The following is a 21,084-nucleotide window of genomic DNA, read 5'->3' on the forward strand; positions in this document are numbered from 1 at the left end:
GTCTGGAGCAGGGAAGGCTGGAGACTTACAGTATACTGAATGAAAGAAATACTAAACCAACATGGCTTCCTTTCTATACTTCAACACCATGCAATTCAATCCTAGCTGCAGCTAATTAGATCCAACTTCACCATTTAACAAGACAATTAGAACATATGTACAAGCTCTGTAAGCGTTATTTAGAGAGCAAGCAGTCGGCTTCATTGTTATCTACACATGGATTGGCCTTCCCAGTCACCGCACCTTAATCCTATTGGGATTGGACCCTGGGATGAACTGGATTGCAAGGTCAGAAAGAAATATCCACCCAGCAAAAAAACACCTTTGGAAAGGATTTCAGCTGAATGTTTTGGGGAAAAAAACTGTCTGGATGCTGAGAGTGTGTAAAGATTCAGGGAGGATTTTTCAATGAAAATAAAATCTGTACATTAATGTATAGGTTTGGTACAAAGGAAATCCTTATACCATTACATTAACTAGTCACTATATATGGCACTCTATATGTGTAAACACACACACACACACACACACACACACACACACACACACACACACAAACAAACAGATGAGACCTGAAGTGAGACATTGCAGAAATGCAAAGGAATTGAAACAGTTTCAGGCAGATGACCCCCTTAACCACTTTAAAGGAACTGATCGGTATAAAGATAACGTTTGGTTTTATTTGCAAGTTACTGCAAATAAAGAACAATTTACGAGTTACTCACAAAATCTTTTCATCAGTCATAAAAATAAAATGTACCATCAAGATTACGGCTATGCATTAGTGTGCTTCATTCTATACGGTTTACAGTTCACTGGGTTCAAAGATAAAGTTCTTGTGTCTCTCACCATTCTCCCATGCGTTTTTCCAGGTCTGGCAGCAGAAACTGGCTGTGGAAGGTATTGATCGAGGAGATATTGGAGAAGATGTTCTTCACCACCTCTGAAGGGAGCGTCCCTTTTCCTGCTTCCTCCATCAGCTTGTCACAAAACACCTGAATGACAGGGCCAGGGAAGAGTGTGTATACAAATGATATACATAATAAAGACTTTCATAGATTTTATAGCCCTCCATGCAGATGTTGGAAAATGATGATAAAATTCTTCATTAAGTTTTCTGAATAATATAGAAATACAAAACAAAAAGAAATCTGCTTCTAAAGGTCACATTTTCTTTGTGCACGTTGTTTTTTCTTCACTCTTAAAGAAAAGGAGCTTGTGTTTAGGTAATCTGAATGTGGATGCACAGAGAAGTAACTTCTCTGGTAACATTGTGGCCAATTCGAAAATGGCCCTTTTATAACATATATGTATACAAATTTAAACCAAAGGCCCCCCAAGATGCTCCTCGCCCCCGCCCGCTGACGTGATCATTAAGTAATATAAAGTAGCTATTAGTAGGCCTCAGGTTTTCCCCCTAGTGTATCAGCTATAGTCAATGACAATAAGGTGTGTTAATCCTTTCTTAAGGCCTAGTTTAAGTAAAATAAAAAAATAAAAAATTCTAAAATCCTTCTGAAATGCCTATATAATCACGTCATGGAAATAATTTGTATTACATTTTTTTTGCCAAAACATTATATATTTTGACCCACAAAATGCTGCTACACTCAAAGCTGCACTTACCTGTAATAAATTTAGTCTTGCAACGTAGGCCTTCTCTGTCTGCAGAAGCTCATTTGCGATTTTGTACAGCTTCTGCTCGTTAGTCTCCTATAAGAGCAAATATAGATCGATCAAAATCTAGACCTATAAAATAGCCTTTGTCTTAGCATGGTAAAGTTGCATTATTATGGTACAGTGTAGCCTTGAATAGGTTGATTAGCCTTGAATTCGTATAGAAGGGTTCAGTCACATTCTAGTTGACTTCTACAGTAATCATAGGAAGTGATAGCTTCAGTTGAAACTTTACAACCGCACTCGCCAGTCTGTGCTCAGTAGGCTAGCGGTCACCACTGTTTGTTTCTTTGTTTGTTTGTTTTTCTTTACAGCAGCTTCTCCTCTGTATGTCGTGACTATAGCATGCAAAATTGGGTCTGTAGCACCCACACTGTCTTTTACTAAATCTACTTGCCTGGGTGAATGGATGACTGATCATCTGCTCTGAAACAGGAAATGGAGATTGATGTGTACACTGATGAGACTGAACAACATAACATGCATTGTTATATACCTCTTTTTCTTCGTACACACAAACACTGCATGCTGAGAAGGTGCTAAACAGAACATCTTAGATGTAACAAGATTAAAAACATACAGACTATAGCCAGTGACTTTCTGTCAAGGGTTTAAATATGACATGTGATTAAGAAAGTATATTGACTGTAGATTTGAATGTATATACTTAGTTTTTAGTATAAAACAATGCATTTACTTGGCAACCTTAACCATCACACTTCAATATGTTATAACTACTAAATATGTAGTAGTTTATTCAGGTTTCTGATCAACAAAAACATGGAACTGAGTACTGCTTTCGGTTTGCCCGGGAACCTGATCTCTTCGTTGCGTACTGGAGCGTTTAGTTGCCTGATAATAGATTTGTGATTTTCCCAGAAAGTGTAGCTTGGACCAGTCCAAAAAACCTAGACGAATCAGAATCCACCATTTCTGTATGAGCTTGTATTACATTCTCATTCGCAACTACTATCTTGAAACGCCTTTACATTACACAGTTAGACCCTAAATTAACTAATTAGGAAACCAGGCATGCAAGAAAACCCCAAGGTGTGCATTGCAAGCTGAATTACATTCTTCAGAAACATATGTGAGCAAGATGTACGGCTGTTAATATTCTGCGTGCTAAGCATGTCGCAGCTGAATGGGAAACTGGTATCCAAAGGTCAAAGCCAAAGTTCATTCTCTACCTACACACACACACACACACACACACACACACACACACACACACACACACACAAAACACCCTGTGACTTTATTCCAGTGGTTCCTATACCACACACAGAGCCATTGTTGCATTGTTGCTAGCTAAGGACTGCAGTGAGAACTTCCTGGTATAGAAAGACAAATTACAGTGCTGGCACTTGGGTGGGGGTAAAATATGAACCGCTATGTCCCTGGAGACAATAGAGAACACTGGCAAAAGACACATAAGTGTCAGCATAATGTGCGAATTCTGGCTCTGACAGTTTTTGAACCTCAGCTACATTACTTGAGGTTCTAGCTAGAGATTATTTAAATCGTTCTCTGGAAATTCATATTTTTTTTGTTGGTGCCTGCTTAGAATATTGTCTAAGGGATTTAGACAAAACTAGCAGTCTAGCTATTAACTATAAAACATGATCGCTATATCGTTGGTGCCACACAGTGCAGAAATATTCATACACAGAGCAGAAACACATCTAAAAGCAGAGAGAATAGCAAATAACACAAATACTTTTACACAAATATTATTCTTTTTGGTTGAGTCTACATACGATAAGTATTCCTAGGAAATCTTTTTACCTGTTTTTCTTTTCCAAAAATACAAACACATTTAAAGCATCCAGACCAGAGCAGATCCAGACCAGAGAGGTACTAAGGATGAACGAACATCATGCAGCACTGACTTGAGCTTCAGATCAAACCTCTTCTCAACCACAAGTTTTAAATTTGACAACTTGCCCACATGAAAGTTCAAGCCTTTTTTTTATGTATAATGTAATGTATAAAGGAATTCATTCGGTCTACCACTACCAGTCTTAACTAACTAAAACCTGCTTTCTGTAATAAAGTCTGAATAGTGTACTTGTATTCAGAAACATCTGTTTTAAGATGGATACTAAAAGGAAAGCAGGTGTATGCTTGAGGATAGTGACCGAATGAAAATGGTGTAGTTTAGTACCCCTTTGTTTCACTGACAGCGTATGTGATGGTATATGGGATACAATGTGGAATTAAGAGATCTAGCCAGACAGGCAGGAAATGAGAGTGTGGTAAAGAGGAAATGGGTATATACAGTAAATGAGGGGGTAGTGTTAACAGAAACATAAAGAAAGCCAGTATAGGACTGAAAACATGAGGAACCCTGAGCATCACACCAGGGTATTTAAGATACGTTTGTCCACTATTTTGCAGTTATGGGAAATAGATTTGGAGTGTTGCTGTGGGTATTTCATTTTCATTTAGACAAAAGAGAATGAGTGAAGTCAGGTACTGATGCATAAATGCAAAAATTCATCCCAAAGGTGTTGTGTGGGGTTGAGGTCAGGATTCTAACCATCTGCACAGATACACTGCCATGCTGGAACATGTTTGGGCCACTTAGTATACTTGCTATAGTATACAAAGACATTGTAGCATTGTGTGTCCACATAATTTTGGTAATTCATTACGGTTATCACACTTTTGTTAACAAGCTTTTTTTTTTTACAATTATTTGGTAAGTGGTAGCTTAGTGGTTAAGGCATTGTATTTTGGATCTGATGGTCATGAGTTACATTTCCAGCCACATCAAGCTGGCACTCTTGGGCCCCTGGGCAAAGCCCTTAACCCTATAGCTGTTCAGTTGTATGACTGACATAAATGCAAGTCACTTTGGATAAGAGTGTCTGCCAAATGCTATAAATGTATAATTGGTAATATAAAGCATATAAAGACAGGGACAGAAAGGTAGGAAGACTAGATTTTCGAGCAAGCCTTCACAAATCACTGAACTCCATAGTTAGGAAACTTGCAAACATTACTAAAATTTAGTTAAGAATGACAATAAACATTAAAATCATGTATGTACAATATTCTATAATATCATAGTTGATTTTTATTTCCTAAAATGACCAGGAAACATTTCTACACCAGTCCCCTCGATGCCCCCATATCCTCCTGCCATCTCAAAGACTAGGTTAGATTAGTAAAATTGATGAATTCCTAATCTTAGCTCCAAGCCCTATTTTCAGACTGTATAACTCCTCTGCTCCTCTCTCCATCAATTTTACACCAATTTCATCAGAATGTGTTATCTTTTCAGCATCATGTATTTCTTTAATACAGAATATCAAACTAGAGGGAAAAAAGCTTGCTAATTAGCAAACTGTTAGTAAATTAGTTAGTAAAAAATGAACTATAAATTATGTTAGCCAAGCCAGTTATAACCTAAATATCAGGCTGAAACCAGTTTATAAACAGAGCTAATGTGCAACATATCAGTTTTATACAAACCTATTGAGAGAGCCAGTTATCTCAGTGTTGTGGTAGATATTTCACAACATATAAATGTATGAAGATTAAAAAAAAGATATCAGAGTGACTTTATACTGCGTACCTTTCTCTACTTTTGAGTTTTGAATTGCTCAGAACCATCATATGAGATAAATACGCTTATCTAGAGGAAGAGCTGCCTGGCTCTTTCTATTGGAAGCTCTAGAGTTAGTGGCAAACTGGCATCTCTGGAGAGATCACACAGCACCAGTTGGCAGGACGTGTCAAATCAACGAGTCACTCTCTGCCCTGGTGCGATACTGAAAATACGCATATAAGCAAAACAACCCACGGCATGCTCCCTCCCTCCCTCTTTTTCTCTCTCACTCACTCACACACACTTTATTAAAAATGAGACAAATACAGATGACCAAGTTATATTGAAAGTATAGTACGCACCTTGTGATCCATCCCGCCGTCATCGGTGCTGCCGTCATTCTCCGTCTCTGCCTCTCTTCCCCTGCTCTCATCCTCTTTCTCAGATGCCTCAATGACATTCTGAGATGCGTCCCCGTCCCCTTCCCGGTCCAAACTTTGCTCCACCATGTCTCCATTCAGCAGTGGTTCAGCATCTGGTCTCGCAGCTCCGCCGTCATTGTCGTTTCTGTCCATCTGAGCTAACACTCCATTGGTAGAGGGCATCTGGTCATGGTCGGTTCTGCCGTCCTGAGTCTGCTCTTTAGTGTCTGTCGGTTTCTGACAGCTCCTGTGCACCGGACTGCCCTTAGCAGGCTTGGCTGCGTGTTTCTGAGGAGAGCCGTCCCTCCTGTCTGTGTGGCTGGGTGTCAGAGACAGAAAGTAGAGCAGGTAAGTCAATTCCTTTCAGCCTAATCAGTTAAAAGCACCTTCTCCAGTAAATGCGGTGAAGAATTCAAGAGCTGGTGAGAAAGCTAGCGAGAGGGAGCATGTGCGAAAATGTAAAGCGTCTGAGTTAAAAATACTCCAGTCTAGCTGCTATAAACTTCCTCTATCATGTAGGGCAGTGCATTGTGTGTGCTTTTGTGTGTGTGTGCAACTGCGCATGCGAGTTTCAGTGTTAGCAGAGGATGTGAGAGAGAGCATGCAGGTCAGGGGAAATAAAAAAAGGGGAAGAGAAGGATGGGAGGAACAGGCAAAGGAAAAGAGAGGATAGGTTGCAGAGGTACGGCCGCGCCGTATCCCGAGAGATAGCCTGCTGCCCTACTTCAGCACAAGCCAAGACTACACACACACACACACGAGTACACAAAACCGGGGCCAGAACAGCTAAAACTCTGAATCCTTTTTAAACACACACCCCATACAAACACATCCTGCAGGCCCTCCAGCTGCTTCCCAGACGTTGGCCCACCTGCAGACAGCCCTTTCCTGTACAGGGTGGACAGCAGAACCTCAGGGCGGTGTGGTCGGGGTGGTACACCACACCAAACCACACCAAGACACTCTATAATTCCTACAATCAGCTATTTAGTACAAATCAATTTCTGGATATGAAATGGTGAGCTGATATTGATTTATTAAAAAAAGTCATACTTTCGATCAGATTAGGTTGAACATTGTGGAACGTTCGTGCCAGTTTTTCTCTCACCAGCCTCTTTTATCTAATTAGACAAAAACACGTCTTACTGAGAAATCAGGAAGTAAAGACCTCAGTATTCAAGACTCTCTAATGGTGGAAAAACCTTTGAAATATACGCCTCCTTTTTGTAAAGCTTCACTGCATCAAAGATTAATGATTCATTACATAACAACACAATTCTTTAATTGGTTTATTAATAAACGTAGATGTTTATTTGAAGCATTTACCATACAAGTTGCGATACATTAGCCCTAGAAACGCTAAAATATTCATCAACAACATGAGTTAACATAAACCAAAGATAAAACTACTTTCAAACCCATGCTGAAAATAAACTAACACCCTCTGACCAAACTGATTTCAACAGAGAACTCAACAGCACTGAGGTGCAAACTCTGAAACGCTTCTTTCAGCAACCATCAGCTATGATGTCAACACAACACACATTTACAATGTTTGTCTCAGGGCCCTCAACAAGAACGTGAGTGCGGTGAGACAATGAAGAGCTCGACTCCTACACCTAATACAAAAAAAAAAGAAAAAAAGATGCAGACGTCATTGGACCTGAAACACAAACAGGATGTATGTACATGTACGTGGGCATATTTATAGAGTAGTTATCAGCATCTAAGGCTTGTTGTGGGTGGCAGATAATTCCATAAGAAACTGCTACTACAGCCAGTGCCCAGTTCTAAGAAAATCATCTGTAGTGAAACTATAACCAATTCTGAGGATTTTTATTCATCTGAAGGTCAGAGGGAAAGAGCTTTGCAATTTTAAACCAGAGCTTCTAAAATACACTGACATGTAAATCTAAATTAAATATCACTCCCTTCCCACACACACACACACCATCTAAAAATAATTAAATCATAATTTAGTAGCAACCTAGAGCACTTTTCATATGTTTAGACTGTCAAAACAGACTTCATAATCTTAGTCTAATTCTCACACACGTGTGTAACATTCTGTACCAGCCTGATACATTTAATTTTACCCATGAGTCAATCTGCCTCTGTGAATGTGAATGGGCATTGAAATGTTTTGAGTACAGCCGAGAGCTCCATACAGTCTCAAATGAAATTGGTATAAATAGATGAAAACAAAAATCGAGCATAAACACACTATAAACTATTATAAACTTCCTCCAGTAGGGTGCAGTCTAGTGTCACTAAACGTTGTCTGAGTAAAACAACAGCATAGAAAATAAATAGTAAAACATTTACTTACCAATGTTTGGACTTCATACTATACATTTAATCTCAGTAACTCCTGAACACTGGTCTTAGTCATTCGAAATCTCGCTTCTTCTCTTCTTTACAACCCGGGTTGAGTAACCATTTCTAGAGACTGGAAGTCACTGAACTTCCACTTTTCTTTCTGCAACCTTACAAAAGGTGGTAAATATTTCTCACTGTCTACCTCAGTGCTCGTTACACAATTAAAGATGCAATACAACATGAGGTGTTTTTTCCTAAATGCTGACACCCAGGCACTGATGAGGGCACGTTGCCTTGGTGCTTAAATATAAAAAGCATCGTAAGACTAAATTGAGAATTGTGTCAAATAAATAAAATACCCAGGCTGGGAAAGAACAAACAGTAACCAAATGACATACTTAATGTTTGTGTTCTGTCATCAACAGAATAACAACAGAATACAGCGGTGACATAAATATCCTCTGATCCTCATGGCGCAAATATCGGCACAGAGAGATAACTATAAAATATCACGAGATTGTATTTGCTTTTCTTTCCCAGACAGTGTTGTGCTGTGAATTTATTTCTTGCCGTCCGAAAAACAGAGATTTTCAACATTTTGAACTATTATTGTGCATGTTTAAATAAAACATGCACAATCATAGTCAGGATATTCACTGGCATTAACTCTGAGAGAACATGAGAACATTAACTATTAATTGTTAATTATTTATAGACCGACTTGTTAGACAAGAAGTTAATGAGGTTAGAATACTCTCATAAGCTTAATGTGACCAGATAAACCAGAAAATAACAATAGGAAATTAACCAAAAACACACACTGGTGAATTGGGTACAGTGATAAATAATAAAGCTCTGTTCACACATATGGAGACTCACAGTGTGAGCAGCAATTGAAGATCTCTCAAGAGAGCTGGTAGCAAGTACATATAGGCATAGCCAGTGACACGACAAAGTTGGGAAAAGTTTACCTTAATGCAAATATTGAGTAACCTGACACAGTATCCAGCAATAGTAGTGAAGACAGAGAAACCAATGTGCTCCAACGACCAATGAGTATGAAGAAAGAAGAGCCCATGTTATCAAACTGTCAATGGGATTAATGTGAGTAGAACGTTCATTATCCGCCTACAAAATTTGTTGAATCCGGTAGAGCCCATGGAATTCAACTACTAGTGGAAGTGAAGACAGAAGTATCCATGTGATCCAACTAGCAATGGGCGTAAAGACAGTAAAGCTAATGTAATCCAATTACCAGTGGAAGTGAACACCGTAGATCACATATGATCCAACTAGATATGGAAGTAAAGACAGAAGAGCCCATAAGATCCAACTAGCAATGGAAGTGAAGACAGAAGAGCCCATAAGATCCAACTAGCAATGGAAGTGAAGACAGAAGAGCCCATGTGACCCAACTGTTAGAGGGAGTGAAGACAGATTATGTGTGATCCGACTACCAATGGGCATAAGGGTAGTATATTCCATGAGATCCAATTACCAATGGAAGTGAAGACAGTAGATCACATATGATCCAACTAGGAATGGGAATGAAGACAGAAGAGCCCACGTGATCCAATTAGCAATGGGAGTAAAGACAGAAGAGCCCATGTGATCCACCTACTAATAGGAGTGAAGACAGAAGAGCCCATATGATCTAGCTACCAATAGTAGTGAAGACAGTAGAGCCTAATTGATCCAACTACCAATGAGAGTGAAGACAGTAGAGCCCATGTGATCCAATTACCAATGGGTGTGAAGACAGTAAAATTGATGTGATCCAACTACCAATAAGAGTGATAACAGAAGATCCCAAGAGATCACTCTGACCTACAGGTGACTTCATAGAACAGTGACTGGTGAAAAATCGCTGTATGTGCACACATACAGTACACACAATAACAGTGAGTTGTGAGTTCCACCATTGGAAAAATATACAAAATCCCACACTGCTTGGTAATAAGTCTTTCAGAACTACTGCACTAGAAGACATGACAACACAACTAAGAAATAATGCAAAGTGCTCAGCTTTAAACTCAAGTGCTTGTTTATGTTGCTTAACAGGCATCTAACAGCATTTGTATAGCTTTGCAGAAGCAGCAAAAAAGACCAGCAAAAAACCACAAAGCAGAAAAGCCTGCAGCACTCCTATTAGCTGCCCCTCGCACGTGTACCTGTTTTCCTCAAAGCGGCTGATGAGGTTAGACACTCTGCCTTTTCCTCCTCCTCCTCCTCCCTCCTCCATCTTGGAGCTAAAGGGTGAGCTCCTGCCCAGTGGTTTACACAGCTCGATCACCGGAGTCTGGAGGTGTGATGGTTTAGGAGGCACTATAGTGCAGGACCAGAGAAATACACAGATCGTATAATTCATTCATTCCTCTAAAACTTAAAAGTATCCCAAGATAGGACTATGGTCATATTCTGATATCCTTAGAAGCCTTGTATGAATGTGAGAAACAACTTTAGCTGCAGTCACTTCAACTCTTATCTGTACTCATCCTGTGCGTTTTAATCTCAACTTAAACTTGTCTGAAAACTATGAACAGAGAGTGACCACTTCCTATCTTATCTCTGACTAGGTAACACTGTTCAAACACAATCTCTGTTTACACTTTAGCAAAACTCCAGACTCCAGACTCCAGTTCAAGGACTCTGCCAGAGTCTGCTTGGTAGTTGTAAAGCTTTTTACCAATCGAGGCACAATGATGAGGCTAATTAGACACTTTAATGATACACTCTAATCAAGTGCAGAGTAATAAGCCCTTAATTAGTGCTTAGTAATGAGCCTTAGTTAGCAGTCCATCCTACACAGAATACATCACTATACGCATCACCATACAATCCATCTAGCTGTCATCAACCACAATTAAAAAACGTCTTTAATCATACCGTACATATTTAATACTCTATCAAAGTTGGTACAATCTTCTATGCATTACTGTTTTGTCACTAATTGCTTACTGGTTCTGTAAGCTTCTAATTTAAACCCAACCTTCTTTCATCAAACCATGAAAAGTTCTCCAGTTCTACACAGCAAATCAAACTCTTAATGACAGGTCACTATCTAGAGTAAACTCTAACCAGGATTCCTTGGTAGAGCCATGAACTGTAATCCAGTAAACCCTCATGCTCCACACCCATACACAAACTCCACAATCACTGTAGGAAACAGCTGGACAGGTCTTTGAAAAATGATTCCTTCAATTTAGGATTATTTTTTTTAAACCATTGCTGCATTGTGGCCAGCTGCATATTCCTGTGTATCCCTGAAAATGCTGAGATATTTACATTAAAGCACAACAGAAGTGCAGTGTTAAACGAATAAGTTATAACCAAACACTAAAAAAAGAATATATGCAATCATCAAATGCAATCATAAAAAAAAAAGAAAAAAAAAACACTGCAAAAATCCCATTAGCCCAAAATACATAAATGAATGAGCTACAAATATACAAAATAACAAATAAATAAAATAAAAACCAGATGCTTAATTTTTAATTTATTTTATTAATAAAATATTTCTACATTCCCAGTGCCTGACTTGTATTGTCAGTATTTCCAGTGCATACTATTTACATGAATACTTTTTACATGATCATGTCTGTCATGGCTTAGATGAAGGTCTGAACTTTCTACACCTGAAACTAATGAATACTGTGATACAGCATAGAGGCGTGTACAAGCTGTGGTTTAAATTAATAACATATGTGACTGTGTGTTTTTTTTCTTTTTTTTACCTGGTGGTTTGATATGCTGAGGAAGCTGTCGTCTTGAGCCTTTTCCATTTACTCCTGTGGAGCTTCTTTCACTCGCCCTGCTTCCCTGACGCCGTTTCTCATTTCGACTGGTTCGATCTGCAGTTCTACTGCCAGGATCTAAGAGTGAGATATATGTTTGTATATATATGTTTTATTGTCTGGAGGCTAATGAGACAAAGCTTAATCGGACAGCAATAATGTAAGTGGTGGGAAACAGTTATTAAATTTAAACGTGATTAGAAAGCATTCATATTCACATGAATCTGAGTCAGCGCTAGCCACCTGACACTCTTCATGACAATGAGGAAAGACAAATTGATATATATATATATATATATATATATATATATATATATATATATATATATATATATATATATATATATATATAATATTTTTGAAGAAAGAACAGAGAGAAGTATTACATACAAAATGAATTGACAATGCTTTTCATCACCCCCAATAAAAAACCCTGAAAAGTTTTGACACTACAAACAATAAGGAAATACCTAACAACAATGTTAGTCCATTGTGTCTGACTGCATTACCTGTTACAATGTGCACAGGCTTTTTAATTTCACTATTAAACTTAGTTTGGGGAAATAGTTATTCCTTTTTTAAAATATGAGATCATTGGAGTCCATACTAAATAAAACATTTTGGTGGATCCTCTAGGAGAATATTTACTTTTTTAATATTTCAAAAACCTTGCTCAGGTACTCTAAAAACTGCCATTTCAAAACTAGCCTTAATATCCTTAATATATATGCCTCAGACATAGACATATAGTCAGTAATCAAACAGTCTGGGGCAAGTCTAAAACATACGAGCCAAATCTGCTCTAGTAGAGTGGCAACATGCAGAGCGACATGTGTCAGTTACATTGATGTATATCTTAAACGGTTTAACCTTGCTGTAATAAAGTCTGTGGAGGACCTTGAACTGAATTAAGGCTAAGCGAGTAAAGGAGGTTGTTCCATTGACTCTAAGTAATGTATTGTTCCAGGTTTACTCTGATATGTCCACTCCCAAATCTTTTGTCAATTCTGCATGAATTTTGTTCAGATTCATATTTTTTACTGACATAAAAGTGTTATATACATTAGAAATGATTCACTTGAAATGTAAAGGAGTATTAAAAACTGCATCTATTCCTGTGCTAAGAGGAACAGAGGGTTATGTGGGACAATGGTTTTGGATTAGATGACAAACTTAAAAATATCTATACAAGTGTGACCTTGGCAGATTGTATTTTGAAGAGAGAGTTGAGAATGAGGCAAAAACATTATCAATAAAAAGATCACTGATTTTGACAATAACCCAACTGTTGCCACTGACTAAAGACTGAGTCGAAGTCTTTTAAAACCAAAACATTGTCTGAATTAAAACCAAATCTTAAGGGTATTTGCTATGACTGTGTATTGTGTATATAATAAAATACAATGAATTTGTCCCTGATGAGCAAGCCGTGGCGACTGTGGCAAGGAAAAACTCCCTTAGATGTTATGAGGAAGAAACCTTGAGAGGAACCAGACTCAAAAGGGGAACCCATCCTCATTTGGGTGACATCAAGAGTTTGATCATAAATCTTTCAACAATACAGAACACTGGACAGTGAGAACTAACATGATTACTGGATTATAAGATTATAAGTGATGTTCTTTCTGCAGTCTTATACAGTCTATATGGTTAGTAGCTCCGAGTTTTATGAGCTCAGCATTTGTGATCACCACAGATCCAGCATCAGCTTCTCCATGCCAGAGCCTTTAAACACTCCAGGAAGTCCAACCTTAAAAATCTAGTTTATCGCCTTAACTTACCCTGTGTGATATTTATCCCTAAATATTTAAAACCTGATACAGACAACTGAAATGGTATATCGTTCTTCGAAATATGGAAGCCCTTATTGTTTATGGGAAAACAAATACTTTTTGAAAAATTTAATTTATGACCTGAAAATGTTCCAAATTGATTCAGTATCTTAACTACTTGTAGAATACTTACGATCTGAAGGTACAACAATATATCATCGGCATATAAAAATACTCTATGTTCTATGCCCCTACTGTTAATGGCAGTAAAATGCTGTGAGCGTGTAAACTCTACTCCAGACATGTCATCAGTGCATTATCACTGGATTTGGGACCCATTTAGCTCCAGAGCTTTGCGAAAGATTCCAATGGGATGGAATGGTAAAGCCAGTTTCTGTTCTATATTGATCCAGTCCAACTCAACATCGGTCTCCCCCCATTGTTTATCCAGTTTAGCCATTTCGAAAGAGAAATTATACATCTGTACATCCAATAATCCAAGGCCACCTTTGTCCCTTGGGAAAATCAGCTTAATAATTTTAATTCGGGGTCTTTTTCCTTCCCATAGAAAATCCTTGATAATTCTATCATATCTCTTGAAGATAATAGTCTTGGATGTTCACAGATATCATCATGGATATATAATTGAACTGTGAAGCAACAACTATTTTAACCACGGTCTGTGGTAGCCTTGCCCCACAGAGGTAGCCACAGTTGTTCCCATTTGTCCACATTATTTTTTTTTTTATCTTTGACAACACTGGGTCATAATTCAACACCATTATGTCATCTAAATTCTGAGTTAGCTTAACCCCAAAATACTTCATTACATTTAAAGTTAAAGTGAGTCACTATATAGAAATGACAAGTTTTAGCCATTGGCATAGCCTTAGATTTCTCAAAATTAATCTTGTATCCTGACACATTAGACTATAAGTGAATCATTCTCATTAATGGAGATAAAGATTTAAGAGGGTCATGAGATGACAACAAAATATCGTCTGCATATAGCATTAACTTGTGTTCTATCCCTTCCTTCACCCCTTTACTCCAATAATATTTGGGTCTGTCTTGATCGTAACAGCCAAAGGCTCAAAAACTATTGTGAATAATATTTGGGACAGTGGGCATCCCTGGCGAGTGCCCCTTGAAATAAAACAAAAAATAAGGAAGTCATGCCATTTGTAATTACTGATGCTCTGGGATCTTTATATAATAAACAAACCCATGACCTGAAATTATAACCAAAAACGGCGAAGGCTATAGCTGCAATTAGAGTGTTCTCTGACGAGTTTAGCCACATCTAATGAATTAGTCTTCTCACATTATCAGCAGCTGACCTTTCCCTGATGAAGCCCACTTGGTCCTTGTGAATTATACTTGATAGAACCTTCTCCAACCGTAAAGCCAAATTTTTGCCAACACCTTACAGTCCACATTGACTAGGCTTACAGGTCTAAAATTAGCAGGGTCAGATAAATCCCTATCCTTTTTAAGTATCATTGTTATTAATACTTCCATAAAAGTACTTCGCAAAGTATCAGTTTTAAATGCCTCTGTTAATACACTTCTGTTAATATTGGGGCTAATATGTCAACATACTTTTTGTAGTATTTTGTTGGAAATCCATCGATTTGCCAGACTTCATAAGCGTTATTGCAGCTTTTACCTCTTCCTGTGTAATGAAATGGTCTAGAGACTCTAAGACTCTAGATAACTTTATATTAGAGATAATTATTTTCTTTCTGAAGATGTATCCATTGTTTGTAGAAATCCTGAAAAACCTTGTTTATTTCCTTTGTCAGAGATACCATAGAATTCCCTTTCTTAATAGCCGGAATAATGTTAGCAGCAATTTGTTGATTTAATTGTCTGGAAAGGAGTTTGCCTGCCTTTTCACCTCCTCCAAAAAAATCCAGTCCGTACTCTAAATAATGCATATTCAGCTATTTTATTGTTTATATCATGTAACTGAAATTCGTATTTGCAAATATCTTGATATAAATCATTACAGTAACGTCTAGACAGTTTCTTTTCAAGTATACAAATTGTTGCTATGGTTATGGTTAAGTCCAAAATTGCCAAAATTATTTGCCCCTCATTGTCCCCAAGAATCTTGTTTATCTTATTAATAAAACCTGGATCTGCCTTACTGGGGCATATATATATATATATATATATATATATATATCACATAATATCACTTTAACTCCATTAACGAGAGTTTCTATGCATATAATTCTTCCAGCATCATCTTTAGTTACTGTTAACATTACAAAGTTAAGGCTCTTATTTGTTAAAATCATTATCCCATTTTGTTTGCTCGTGAATGATGAGTGAAATACATGTTCCACCCTTAAATTTCAGTGATTTGTTATCTGTTAAATGGCTTTCTGGCACAAAAACAACATCTTGCTTTTGAGATAAAACAGGACCTTTTTTTCTTTTAATTGGGTTTCCACATCTTAATATTCCATGTTATGAACCTAATGTGACTACCTATGTACAATACAGATTAATTGCACATAATCGTATGTGCAATCGAATACGTAAGGGCCTGCCCCCTACAGGGGAGTGACCTGTTAAACAGTGATGTGCATTTTTTCAAGTTGCGCAAACAGGGGTTGAATATTTCAAACACAACAACAAAAACGAAATTCCTGTTGCTTAACGAAAAGTAACTAACCCCTACCCTGAACTTAACAACAAAAATAATAAGAACAAGAGACAACAAAAAAAGGTCAAACCACGCAATCAAAACGTCTTTGTTCAAACCTTTGTTCAGACTTTGTTTAAAGATTAAAGTCCAAAGACCCTTTTCCAGACAAATCTATGAACATACGAATACTTAGTAGAATTCGTCACAGTGCTCCAACATGGTCTATGAGAATGATCCAGCATCATACACTGCATGGATAAAAGTATTGGGACAGCTGACTTTTCCAACTATATACTGTATGGTTCTTCCCCAATCTGTTGCAAAAACAGAATCGTATAAAATGTCTTTAGATACAGTAGATATTTCCCTTAACTTAAACTAAAAGATCCAAACCTATTTCAGCATAGCTATGTCCCTGTGCATGATTTCCAAGGCTTGGAGTGAAAGATCGTGAGTGGCCTGCTATAAAGCTCTGACCTCAACCCTACTGAACATCTTGTGGCCCTTGTGGATAAATGAGAACAAACCCCTATAAGCACACTCTTAAGTGGAAGCTTACTGGTTACGGGTTACTGCTCAGAAGGTCGGGGGTTCAAGACCTGGTATTGCCAGGTTGCCACTCTTGGGGCCCCTGAGAAAGGCCCTTAACCCTATGTGCTCTTTTAAATATAGCCGAACATTTTCCCACTAAATGTGTAATGGGATGCTGAAAGCACATACAGATCTCATGATTAAGTGTCTACAAAATATGTTTTTTGTATAGTGGCTATAATTGTTTACTTTTTAATCATGTAAAATGTTATGTTTCGATGATTTTTGGTTAACTGCGTAATAATAATAAAATACAAATAAATCCAGGATATACACAATATGGAGAGAAATTTTACACTGAGTTTATGTTCTATGTGTTCGATTATGTTCTATGGAAGTTCAAATCCCAGCACCACCAAGTGTATAAATGAGATCATTGTAAGTCACTCTGGATAAGGGCATCTGACAAATACCATAAATGTAAATATTCCTGAAACTAGATGAAAAAATTAATAGTTAATAAGACGACCAACCTAAAACATTTACTTTTGGAAACCAATGATGGCATATTTTTTTGAAAACATAAACACTCCTACCTAATTGAGTATTATAATCAAAATGTGTGGATAGACAAATTAGTCGAAATAAGATTATTATTTTTGTATTCTTCTACTGTCTTAGAAATTTACGTGCAGGTCATAAATGTTAACACATAGCACATTTGGCAGACGCCCTTATACAGAGTGATTTACAATTATCTATACAGTTGAGGTTTTAGGGCCTTCCTCAAGAGCTGCTTGGTGGTGCTGGGATTTAAACTTGTGACCTTTCAATCCAGAGTCCAATACCATAAACCCTGAGCTCTCACCTCCAAGGAATATCGTAAATTAGTTTAGTTAGTTGGTTTTGGGGACTTTCATTACAACAGTATCCATCATATTTGATAGTGAATGCCAGATTATTTATTGTAGTTTAATGTCTTTGAGACATAGGACAGAAAGTGAGTTGTATTCTAATTGAATCTACAAACATAAACGAGAACAAAATGCACCAAAAACAGGTCCCACATCATTCTTCAATGATTGTGTGCCGATTCGTGACTGTGATCAGTCTTAGAATCATTCTGGTGTCCTCACTCAGTTTCCTACTAACAAATTTATTACAGCTACTTATATATAAAGATACTTTTGAGTGGTTATGGGTGGGGTTAAGGTTTAAATCCTTTCTTTCAAATAGATTTCCTTTTCATTAAACTGAACAAAACCCATGCAAACTAATAGAAAACCAATCAGGTCATACAGTGTAGAATAAAATTAATGTGTGTGTACCTGTGACACAAAGCATTTCTGGTGTGAAAGCACACTTGTGATATGTGTCATGATCGTCTGAAAAAAAAGTGACCATGAAACTGGCTGTGACTCAAAACTGAAATCGTGACTGGGATCACACTTACAGGACTTCTCGTATCTGACAAGATGATGTGAAAAATGACCCTGAAACTGGTTCAGTTAGAGCAGGAATAGTGTTGCCTACTGAGTTCCTTTCTGAAAATCAAGTGAGTGTCTTCTGATAAATCCAGACTCCCATGGACATAAATGTGAAAGTGCTGCTGATTGTAAATTTCTGTATGAACAAGGAAACACCAAATACAAAGCTGTCTTGAAAAAAAAAAAGCTGTCTTACATTCCTGGGCAGATTATAAAGCCAGGAAAGGAGCAAGAATGAAACAATGCACCCCTAAAACTCTCCTGTACCATCTCTGGCTCATATACTTTTGCTGCATTGGACTGTTTAGAGGAAAAGTCTTTTTCTTGTATGCAAAGTTAAAATCAGGATAATAATTTAAATATAAATTGTAAAAACAATATTGGCTCTGTATTTGGTAAAGGGCTGTGTGCAATTTTCCCCACAATACTTCAGGAGTGGTGACTGGTTTTCAATTTTTTGCACTTAAAAAGGTCCAGTATAACTATACACTTGCAGATCCAGAAAAGATAAAAAAATATGGACCGAACTTAAGGCTCTCAGGAACGGGTTGGGAAGCAAGGAAAATAAGGAATGTAAATAACTTGTATCTTTCTAATCTCGGAACAGTTTGTGGAAAATAGACAAACACAAAGCAGTTTTCTCACACACACACACAAAAATAAATAAACAAAAATACAGATGTCCCACGCTTCATGCTAAAACAGGATTCTGTGTTTTTGGGTCTAAGGAAAAATATGTGATATGTGATTTAGCATTGAGGGTAATCTCTGTGTTTGCTCTGTGATAACGTTTGTATCCGGGTTAGCATGTGCTAGGAAAATCTATACAGAGTAAACCCATGTCTCTGCCGTAGAGATGTTTAAAAATGAACTATTTTTTCTTCACATCTTAATGCCAGCAGGACATTTTCCACGTCCTGGATGCAGATGCTGAGTCTGCTGTGGACACATTAGGAAATTGGGTAGAGGGCACTGATTGACACTTTGATGTCGGATTGATTCTTAAGCTTCAAGGTGGATTTTTTCTTAATAGACGATCGATAAAACATTACGATATGCAAGTAACGAGGCACAGAAAAAGTGCAATATAGCACTAACACATTTGCTTATTTGAATAAAACAGCACTGTTTTTAATCCATTTATAGCTCTATTTTATGTAACAGCTACACAAGGTAGTTATTGTTATTGCTTAATTCATTTTAATAAATTTTTATGCGTATAGCACGTTTAACTATTAAGCATAGTCTCAAAGCAGCTTTACAGAGATAGAGCATTTATTAAGTTGTAGAAAAGAGTGTATAATTTTAGTGCCAATAAGTTTATTCCTTATAATTGTAAGTTTATTCCTAATAAATGAGCCAATGGCGACCTTGTTGAGGGAAACCCTCCCTGGGATGGTATGAGGAAGAAACCTTAAGAGGAACCAGCTTCAAGAGGGAACCCATCCCATCTTTCCATTATAATGACATCATGTTGAGGCATTTTAATGCAAAACTTCATGCAACCTGTGCTGCTGAACCATTGTAGTAGACTGCTGTAATACAGCCCTAATACCTCCTCAAAGTTCTTGAGTTGCTCAGGAAAACCTGAATTGCTCATTATATCAATAATAAACTGTGAACTGATCGCCGCAACAACGTGAGGATGATTGGTCTGAAAGAGGGGCTGGAGGCAGGTGGAATGATCAAGTGCAAACATCTGGAAAACTAAAGGAAGATCTTTTTGACTGTTGCACAACACCAGTTAAATACCAGCCTCCTTACAGTAAGCTTCATGAATAAACCGATTAGAAACTAATAGAACGGTTATTATTTGATAAACAACAATACTCTCTTTATAGTTTGGGTCAAATCATGTGACACATCCAGCACTATGCGGCATAAACCATGTGGACACTGTTCGAGTCATGCTGTTACAAGAAATCAACACATTTTGAACAATTCCGAATCATTACGACTGACATTTAGAACTGGAGCATATCATTTCTGTGTCAAATGACAAGCAAAAGCCAAAACCGAGCTCACGATTACTATCACAAGGAGCTAATTGTGTTTGCCATTATGAGAAACGTGTCTGAAAAACATGCTGCACTCAAGTGCTACTTTCACACACGCACACAGACACAAATAAAAAAACTACTTCCTCTTATCATTAGCAAATGATACATAGCCAATGACACGTACCATAAATGCCATGAATTCACTCACACCATGAATGCCTTCTTTTCTGCAATTCGGAGCCCGTGATTGAGTAGAGACAAGGTGCAAAGCACTCATCCGTGCGCCTTCATCTGCAGACAAAATCTTTCGAAGGCTTTTTAGACAATTGATCCTGACAACCCAGAAGTGTTTCCTCATGCGTACTTCCTCATTCATCTCACTGTCAGATAGTGTAAAGTGTAACACTCACAAAGAGTGATGTTAAAGCAGTGGTGATTATTTGCATGCGTGTGTGTTTATGAGAGTAAACTCCAAAGCATGGACATGCTTCTCACTGTGTTGCCATAGCAACCCACTCTGACTTTCCTCAATCTGGGAACATGCAGGTGAAACATGCTCGAAAGGAACAGAGAAAGGAAAAAAAAAAAGGAAAGAAATTAACAGTTTAGTTTCATTCTCTGTGCACTGGATGCTATTCCCTTTTACTGTACTTCTCTCACCAGACCACTTTTCCTGATTGGCTGTCATGCTGTCACGCTCGAGCTTTTGCATGCTGGTCTGAAGGGGAACACATTCATGATCGTAAAAATCACGATCATGACCTGATCATTTCTCTTTGTGTTTGAATTATAGAGGACTTAAACATCCACCTACACCAGCAAGTAAAAAGATTTGCAGTTGAACTTTTTCCTGGATTAAACACTAAC

At 37.6% G+C, this 21,084-nt stretch overlaps 1 protein-coding gene across 5 annotated transcripts in view; it reads right to left on the minus strand.

Annotated features, from left to right (window-relative positions):
- Positions 1-21,084, minus strand: part of fgd4a (FYVE, RhoGEF and PH domain containing 4a) — a 75,111-nt gene that overhangs the window by 9,497 nt on the left and 44,530 nt on the right. For 3 of the 5 annotated variants that reach the window (XM_046864331.1, XM_046864333.1, XM_046864332.1), the window contains exons 3-7: positions 11,709-11,846; positions 10,146-10,299; positions 5,596-5,974; positions 1,627-1,713; positions 850-995 (exon numbers count right to left, since the gene is read on the minus strand). In XM_046864331.1, coding sequence (XP_046720287.1) covers positions 850-995; positions 1,627-1,713; positions 5,596-5,974; positions 10,146-10,299; positions 11,709-11,846 — 904 coding nt within the window. Of the gene's footprint in view, positions 1-849; positions 996-1,626; positions 1,714-5,595; positions 5,975-7,984; positions 8,580-10,145; positions 10,300-11,708; positions 11,847-20,401; positions 20,567-21,084 lie in introns of those variants that run through there. The other 2 variants (XM_046864334.1, XM_046864335.1) reach the window with 2 other exon arrangements.

The sequence above is a fragment of the Silurus meridionalis genome, chromosome 13, assembly GCF_014805685.1.
Source record: "Silurus meridionalis isolate SWU-2019-XX chromosome 13, ASM1480568v1, whole genome shotgun sequence".
Taxonomy (NCBI): domain Eukaryota; kingdom Metazoa; phylum Chordata; class Actinopteri; order Siluriformes; family Siluridae; genus Silurus; species Silurus meridionalis.